The sequence below is a fragment of the Sinocyclocheilus grahami genome, unplaced genomic scaffold, assembly GCF_001515645.1.
Source record: "Sinocyclocheilus grahami isolate Dianchi unplaced genomic scaffold, SAMN03320097.WGS_v1.1 scaffold82.1, whole genome shotgun sequence".
In the NCBI taxonomy this organism is placed as follows: Eukaryota; Metazoa; Chordata; class Actinopteri; order Cypriniformes; family Cyprinidae; genus Sinocyclocheilus; species Sinocyclocheilus grahami.
This window is the reverse complement of record NW_015505261.1, coordinates 1,439,986-1,449,602: the sequence shown is the minus strand read 5'-3', so window position 1 is coordinate 1,449,602 and position 9,617 is coordinate 1,439,986. Positions and strand designations below refer to the sequence as shown.

Below are 9,617 nucleotides of genomic sequence, written 5' to 3'. Positions count from 1 at the left end.
TTTAACCCAACAGTTGGGTTAGTCCATATTTGACCCAACACTGGGTTGAAACAACCCAGCATTTTTTAGAGTGTAGAGTGAAATATTTCAAGCCTTTATTTCTTAAAATTTGATGATTATGGCTTACAGATAATGAAAACCCCAAATTCAGTGTCTTAGAAAATGTGAATATTACATAAGATCAATAAAAAAAGGATATTTTAAAAAGAAATGTCAGGCTTCTGAAAAGTATGTTCATTTCTATGCACTCAATACCTGGTTGGGCCTCCTTTTGCATGAATTACTACATCAACGCGGCGTGGCATGGAGGCAATCGGCCTGTGGCGCTGCTCAGGTGTAATGGAAGCCCAGGTTGCTTTGATAGCGGCCTTCAGGTCATCTGCATTGTTGGGTCTGGTGTCTCTCAGGTTCTCTATGGGGTTCAGGTCAGGCGAGTTTGCTGGCCAATCAAGCACAGTAACACCATGGTCATTGAACCAGCTTTTGGTACCTTTGGCAGTGTGGGCAGGTGCCAAGTCCTGCTGGAAAATGAAATCAGCATCTCCATAAAGCTTGTCAGCAGAAGGAAGCATGAAGTGCTCTAAAATTTCCTGGTAGATGGCTGCGTTGACTGTGGACTTCAGAAAACACAGCGGACCAACACCAGCAGATGACATGGCAGCCCAAATCATCACTGACTGTGGAAACTTCACACTGGACTTCAAGCAACATGGTTTCTGTGCCTCTCCACTCTTCCTCCAGACTCTGGGACCTTGATTTCCAAATGAAATGCAAAATTGACTTTCATCTGAAAAGAGGACTTTGGACCACTGAGCAACAGTCCAGTTCTTTTTCTCCACAGCCCAGGTAACCAGCTTCATTAGCAATTAAATTTTGTGGCTTACCCTCCTTGTGAAGGGTGTCAAGGACTGTCTTCTGGACATCTGTCAAGTCAGCAGTCTTCCCCATGATTGTGTAGCCTACTGACCCAGACTGAGAGACCGTTTAAAGGCTCAGGAAACCTTTGCAGATGTTTTGAGGTAATTAGCTGATTAGGGTGTGACACCATGACTTTCCAATATTGAACTTTTTCACAATATTCTAATTTTCTGAGACACTGACTTTCAAGAAATAAAGGCTTGAAATATTTCACTCTATGCGTAATGAATCTATATAATATATGGGTTTCACTTTCTGAAATGAGTGACAAAAAATATTGACCTTTTTCATGATATTCTAATTTTTTGAGATGTACCTGTAGATGGTGTTCGATGATCATACGAAGTATTATTAAGAAATGATAACTAATGTGTGCTGCCTACTGTTGCATAATTCATTTAAATGTCAGTGTGCCATCAATGGCGTCATGAAAGCGCATTATCAATTTCTTAAGCGTGTTTTACAAATGCTTCCCTGTTCTCTTTTCTTGAGATGCTTCATAGTGTAAAACATTTTATTTAGGAAACAGTTTTTGCTCATTGTGAATTTAAAATGTGATAGAGGAGCTCTGTCTCTATCATTTCAACAACTTTTATGATAACGATTAAGATTAAAATCACATTAAGTGAGTTAAAAAATCCAGTAGATGGCAGTGTCCTTATAGAAGTATTAGATTGACAGTTACTGTATCTGCATTATATTGCTTTTTCCTTCTAAACTGTTAGCATCTTTTGAGTAGATCGCTTGATCAGAAGTAAATTGTATATGAGCATACATACATATTCCATTTTCAAATCTACGGAATGTATAATTTAAAAACATAGAAAAGATACAGAAAGCATTATGTAGAGACAAGGAAACAAGATACAATGTATGCAGTGACCATTAAAAACCATTATAGCAGCAGGCTTTATTACAAATACTTTTATTAATCTTTTTTTGTCTTATAACCCACATTCTGGGTTAATTAATCCTTGTATCCCTTTATTTTGATTCATGATGTAACCACAAGTATTTTTGCTCAGTTCACAACACTAGATTTGTAGTGACCAATAAGGCTGAGCCACTGGAGAAAAGCTCTCTCAAATATTATTTATTAACAGCATACCACTATGGATAAAAGCACCCGAGACCCATCTGAACACTAATTCAGTTGACCAAGAACTTTTTTTATGAATTTATTGTCATTAATGTAAGCGCAAGTATAGGTCAGAATCACTAAAGTGCACAATTACGTTGAATAAACCTGGGAAAATAGCTACTATTAAAATTACATCACATATACATTACATGCCATACAACAGATTTTACATATCAAAGGTTGACAGTCTTTTTAAATATTTAAAATGGCATCAAGCTTTAGAAAACTCTCCGTTTAATGCATTTCATTTTGAGCTGTGTGTCCTTTTGTTTCAGACACAATAATTAGATGAGTGATGTCTGCTGGAGGATGAATGGTGATGTTGTTTCGACATCAGGACTGTCCCTTAAGGCTAATGATTCTCAGCCTGCAATGACATTAGTCGAAGATGTTCTAGCTCACACTATAGCCTCACACAAATCTAGCATGTGGTGGGACTCCAAATGATGACATCACCAGCAGGAGGAAAATGAATGCCCCTTTGAGACACTGATAGTGCAGGGTTTATGAGTGTGTAGGCTCTGTGTTGCAAGAATAGAAGCGGCCATTTAGGGCTCTTTGAGGGTCTTAAAGCTTACTTCATTCCACCCCCAAAATGCCAGTGTCTATGTTCATATACTTAGTGCATTAGAAATCACTGTCGGGAACTGCTAATAGTGGAAATCAGACCTCTGTGGACAATGCTTCTTTGTTTGGACATAAATAGACACATGAAAGGCCGTTCTGAACAAACTTAAACCTCATGACCAGAATCATACGTAACATGGCACATTCAATTTCGTGCATCAGTTTGGATTATGTAAAAACTCATCAAAAAAACTCATAACATTCCCCATGTGTGAATTAGAATACTGTATCTTCTCTAATAAATCATATAGGCATGCATTTATGGGTGAGCATTTTTGCCCCGCTCGACTTTTAGTGTCTCATAAAACACAATATTTGCTCTCTGATTACACAGAGAGAGAAAAAATCTGTGGAACAATGTATTCTATTAATATGAAGGAAGTTTCCGTATTTATTTTTTTTACAGGTATTTTACCTGTATTAGAATTTTGCGCTTGATTGCATTTGTTTAGGGTCAACAGAAATATCAGTATAATTACTAGATAATGTCCTGGCAAAATTATCAGAACATTGTACGTTTTTTTTTCTTTTTCATACACATCTCAAATTAATTGTAGTTAAACAGCATTCCATTATGGAAATGACATAAACAAAAATTGAATAAAAAAATTAGCTTAAAACCAAAAACTCTTTTTTATGTATCCATTTATGATTTTATGTATCCTAAATATGCAAAAGAAAGAAAAACACACACTTTTTTGTCGAAAGCAGCTTGATTGATGATGCATAATGAAAATAAATTCTCACTGTTCTAATAATAATCTAAACATTTATTTTTTATTATAAAAATGTGTATTATATATTGATATAACTGGATAAAATAAATATGAACATAATTTTTTTGCTTTTGAATGCTTAAGCCATATATTTGTATTTGTATATATTTATATATTTTTTTCATTGCAATATATAATATATATATTAGTGCTGTTATGATTTTGGATATCATAAGAAATATCCAAAATAAAAGATTTTACTCACATAATATGTGTGTGTACTGTGTATATTTATTATGTATATATAAAGACACACGCATACAGCATACATTTGGAAAATATTTACATGTATATATTTATATAAATTATATAATGTATAAATTTATTTAATATATAAACGTAACACATTTTTCTTAAATATATAGCCTACATGCATGTGTGTGTATTTATACTTAATAAATGTACACAGTGCACACACACATATTATGTAAACTGTGAATTATGTAATGTGTAAACACATTGTTTTGAATGCGATTATAATCGTTTGACAGCGATATACATATACATACATACATATATAGTAATTATTATGTGATATTGTCAACATTTCCTTTTTAAGATTTAATGACATTATGGATGACTCTCCTATTGATAAGCAATACACAAACACACACTACTGAGCTGTTAAAGGCAACAGATGGCTACTTTGTCTGATTGATTATAATCATTAATCATTCATCCCGTCTCCAGGTTTTCAGGGTGGCAACCGAGGCGACGCTCTCTCGCTCTGCAATCTCATTGGTTGGCCACCCGCTCGTCACTCCCCCATCCGTCGGAAGTGCGGTCTCCTCTGCGTCTCCCTTCAGTCTGAACCCGCCTGCGAGCTCGCGCCGTCGGCCTCTGCTCGGTTTGTCAAGCAGAAGCGCGGGTTGGTGGAGCGGAGATCTGGCCTCGGATTATGCTGCCAATCCAACCGACCAGAAGGATGTGGGATTCAGCTGCTCTCCTGCTTTTTAAAAGCCAAGCTCAGGAACGAGCACTTCTGTGTTTTAGTCGCCGGGGTTGAGCGTATGTGGGACAGTAGCGAGTCTAACAGCCTTCAGACAAAAGACGGCTGCGAAGTAATATTCACGAATAAAAAGGGTAAGTACGCCAGTTTGCGGTGTCCGCTCTCTGGGTTGCAATGCGCCGTGCTTTGTGTATTTTAGCACGCGTGATTTCTAGCCGCCTTTATGCGAGATTTAATGTCACGGAACGCGAGTGATGTCAGCACTGCTTTTGCATGTTTCCTCAGCGAATGTGTTACAATATAACATTCCAACATCCTCCAGTGCGCGCGCGCGTGTGTGTGTGTCGCTCTCTCGCGCGCGCGCTCTCTCTCTCTCGCGCTCTCTCTCGCGCGCTCTCTCTCTCTCTCGCGCTCTCTCTCTCTCTCAATGCACCTTAACGTTGGATTCCACCTGCCTTAAAACATGAAGAAGAAGAAGAAGAAGAGTAATGTTCGCGCTGCGCTGTTGTAACTGATCCGCGCTGTCAGCTCGGTGGCGCTAGTAAACACGTCCTCTCTGCGCTGTCGAACACTTGAATACCGCGCCGTTTCATCCCACATTTGGGTTGTTTGGCTTCCCATATAATACTGTAATTAAAGTCACCACAAGCACAGCACACGTGTGATACTGCTCTAGAATATTAGCGTTGTTACCACTGAAGGAAGGACAGACAGCAGGCTATACATTACTGTAGCATTGCGATTATATTGTCGACTGACGTCTTCGTAAAACAATACAAACAAACTCGCTACTGAATCTACTTCGTAGCAGTCGGATGGTTCGGTTTCGTGTATTGTCAGCTGCATGTAGTTAATTGGTGTCACTTGGGTCCTAGTTATGGTAGTTAAAGCGTGTCTAGTCCACCATCAAGATGTTGTTGAAAATTATGCGTGATTTTTTCAAAGTACAAATCATCTATGTATTCACCTCCGAAATGGGGTTGACGCGAGTTTTTACATGACTGTTTCTTAAAATTGTACATTTGCCCAGTTGTTAGTCTCTCAGAATTCGCAGAGTATTTAAGTTGGTAAAGTTACGTCACAGGATACGCTCTTGCTCTAAGCCATTCCACGTCTTTGTCTCTGAAAGTAATGGTCCACAAATAACTATTCTTTACTTTTTTCCTCCTTTCGAAAGAAAGCACACTTCCGCCCCTTAATGCTGTCCAAAAGCCAGGCCACTCATCTGGACCCCATGAGAATAGGCGTGTCGAACTGAGAGAAATTGCAGAGGATGTTTTCTGGGTTTAATATGACTGAGGCTACTCTAACTTTGTCCAGTTTTTCTCTTTAGGGTGAAGCACTTAGGTGTAGTTTAGCTGCGTCTTCAGGAGGTCCTTATAGTGGATAAACAGATTATTTGTGTATTATGTGCTTTGATAATTACTTTTTTATTGCTTAAACTGTAGTAGTTTACATTTGGATATTGTGCCTTTGAATAGCTTAAATGTGCACGATTACCCATTACATTTCAGCATACGGTTTTGATTTAGCATTTGTCCTTTTTTTCAGTTTGGAGCAAGCATAGAGTTGGACTGCATTTAGTTATGCAAGATATTTACAGTCACTGGTCCGTTTTATGTGTTGATTAATACAGTTCTGCAGCAACATTTCTATTTTTTATGTGATTATACTGTTTATTTGTGTTGTCATTTGTCTGTAGTTTCGCACTCTTTTTCTTTTCTCAGTCTTATTCGTGCCCACTGCTTCCTAACTCTTTCCACACATTGCAATACATTCAAGTAATCCATGTATGATGTATTATTTATTTCTAAAGTAATATTAGCATAAATAAACAATACAAGCTTATGACGAGTCACTTCTTTAGAATGCTTTAGAGTCTCCTTTGATATCTGGTCAGAGTAATGAGTACACACTACACAGGGTAGAGCTAGATGAGCTGCTGAGCTCATGATACTCATTCACACTGGCACTTCATCCACGCACTCATGACCCACACCACCAAATTGAAGTGCCTTTATGCAGGAGAGCTACACGAGGAGTTTCATATCCCAAACTGCTGGTCTGATAATGACATGTGCTTGAGCTCTGGCCTTGTTAATTTTGGGGAACTCTCATGCTTTTCTGCATTTTCTCACCCGAGAGAGAGTTGGATCAGAGCAGGTTTTGAGAGAAGACAGACTGTCCCTATTTGACTGTCTAATTAGGAGTCTGAAGAAAAGGCTTCTGAAGAGAACTTCCACACGACACGCATAGTCACAGAAGTAAGAGTTATCCAACTGTTCTCATGTCTCATCTCTGCACTCGTTTATTAGCAGAAAGAAGGGCAAGACATTTGTTTGCTGAGGATGCATTGACATGTCGGGTGTTCTTAAAGGAATAGTTCACCCCCAAAAAATGTAGTCATTGTCAGGCCATCCAAAATATAGGCGAGTTTGTTTCTTTATGCCAACAGATTTGGAGAAATTTATCACATTCCATAACTTGCTTATCAATGGATCCTCTGCAGTGAATGGGTGCCGTCGGAATAAGAGTCCAAACAGATGATAAAAACATCACAATAATCCACAAGTAATTCACACAACTCCAGCCCATCAATTAATGGCTTGTGAAATGAAAAGCAGTGTGTTTGTAAGAAAGAAATTCATCATGAAGGCATTTTTACTTTACATCATCTTTTTCGGCCAAGAGTCCATAATCCATAACACCTCGCCAGTGAAAAGTCTATCCCTTGTTGTCACCTACATAATTGTTTAGATGTTTTTAGACTCTAAATGGTGCGTGATTTGTGCATATTTCTCTCCTGATTCAGATGAGATGACTTTTTCACTGGAGAAAGCAATATTATGGATAGAGGACTCTACTCTTTTGCCAGAAATGACTGTTTAAAGTTAGCACAGTCACAGAAGTAAGAGTTATCCAACTGTTCTCATGTCTCATCTCTGCACTCGTTTATTAGCAGAAAGAAGGGCAAGACATTTGTTTGCTGAGGATGCATTGACATGTCGGGTGTTCTTAAAGGAATAGTTCACCCCAAAAAAATGTAGTCATTCTCAGGCCATCCAAAATATAGGCGAGTTTGTTTCTTTATGCCAACAGATTTGGAGAAATTTATCACATTCCATAACTTGCTTATCAATGGATCCTCTGCAGTGAATGGGTGCCGTCGGAATAAGAGTCCAAACAGATGATAAAAACATCACAATAATCCACAAGTAATTCACACAACTCCAGCCCATCAATTAATGGCTTGTGAAATGAAAAGCAGTGTGTTTGTAAGAAAGAAATTCATCATGAAGGCATTTTTACTTTACATCATCTTTTTCGGCCAAGAGTCCATAATCCATAACACCTCGCCAGTGAAAAGTCTATCCCTTGTTGTCACCTACATAATTGTTTAGATGTTTTTAGACTCTAAATGGTGCGTGATTTGTGCATATTTCTCTCCTGATTCAGATGAGATGACTTTTTCACTGGAGAAAGCAATATTATGGATAGAGGACTCTACTCTTTTGCCAGAAATGACTGTTTAAAGTTAAAAATGTCTTATTGATGGATTTATTTTTTACAAATATGCACCTTTCCATTCACAAGACGTTAACTGATGGACTGGAATCATGTGTATTACTTGTGGATTATTGTGATGTTTTTATCATCTGTCTTAACTATGTTTCTGACGGCACCCATTCACTGCAGAGGATCCATTGGTGAGCAAGTGATGTAATGCTAAATAAACACTTGTACATCATGGATGGTCTGAGGGTAATTAAGTACATTTTCAGCAAAAGCCAATTTATTGATGCACTGTTTCTTATCAAAACCAAAATTAACATTTTCATTTAGCCAAGAAAATGAAAAAGTTTGTCATTTTAAATTTCAGTAACTGGGTAATCAAACTCCGAATGCTATTCAAGGTGTTGTGTTCTCAGATGATAAATTAAAATTGTCATAGTAAAGTTCTTCAGCAATGAGCAGCTCTTGATATTTTAACCGAACAAATTTTACATATTGCCATTAAATTAAAAACCTTTTGTACTTTAAAAAGTCTTTTGTAGCTTGAAACAGACACAGTCAAATGGAGGAGCGCTAATTAAACATCACTGTTTCTGTCAATGGTTTCAGCCCTTCAAAACTATTCATTTAATTCCGAAAATTCATGTTTTTGCTGTTTCGGCTGAATATTTTTTGTTGCAGAATTTTGTGCATCACTATTATTTATTTGCATTCCCTTTCATTGCATGGAAAGCATAAGCATGGGCATTTTGGCTAGTATCTCCTTTGTTTAATGGAAGAAAGAAAATAATGCAGAGAAAGAAAGAAAATTAAACAACACGAGGGTGAGTAAACAATGAAAAAAATATATATATTTTTTGAGTGAACTGTCCTTTCAACTAGTGTCTGTGAAGAAAGTCATTCTCAGAAATGTTCTTCAAAAAGTTAATTCACCTTTGATGTCCCAGGAACATTTTGGAGAGAATACCCGCTCTGTGCTTTCATTCTTGGAAGCCAAAGCTGTTTGTTTTTGGGAAAGTGATTTGCATAGTCAAGGAAAAAAATATGCCAACTCCCATGGAAAAACAACAAGGCTGATGCATCTGATATTGCGGTACATTAGAGATGTATTTGGAGGCTGAAAACGTAGAGTTAGAAAAAAAGAGCGTGTGAAAAATAAAAGATTCCATGTCTCATGTCGTATATTTGAAGTGTTATATAAATGTTACTCAGCAGGTGCAATGTTATTTTTTGGCTGGCGATCAGCTACAGTAAATGTAAAATTGTTGATTTAGGGTGTGTTCACACTTGTAATTCGGTTCGTTTGGTCCGGACCAAAAAGGAAAATTATACATTTGGTCCTGGTCCGCTTAGCATTCACACTGGCATTTTTGACAGCGAACCTAAAGACACCAAACCTAAAGGCATAGTGATACGTTCACAACCTGATTGGTTGGCTTGAATGACGTGTATATATCGTGAGTTGTGACGGAACTCGCCAAACACCCCAAACAAAAGGTGTGTTAAAGCGGCGCTGCGGGTGTACGATATCAAAGCATCCATTAACCTATCGGTCTGCTCAGTAGGCCTGTCACGATAACAACTTTTTGTTGTGCGATATATTGCACCAGAAATAATTGCGATAAGCGATATTATTGTCATTTTAAAGACCATTTTATGCCACTGAATATATAATCATAATGTAACAGCATAA

General features: G+C 37.6%; 1 protein-coding gene across 1 annotated transcript in view; it reads left to right on the top strand.

The window, feature by feature from the left end:
• Positions 1-4,136: 4,136 nt before the first annotated feature.
• LOC107586485 (suppressor of cytokine signaling 5-like) overlaps positions 4,137-9,617 on the top strand; it is a 26,545-nt gene continuing 21,064 nt past the window's right edge. The window contains exon 1 of the mRNA XM_016273861.1: positions 4,137-4,545. Within this exon, the coding sequence (XP_016129347.1) occupies positions 4,473-4,545 (73 nt within the window). The 5' untranslated portion in view covers positions 4,137-4,472. The remainder of the gene's footprint in view (positions 4,546-9,617) is intronic.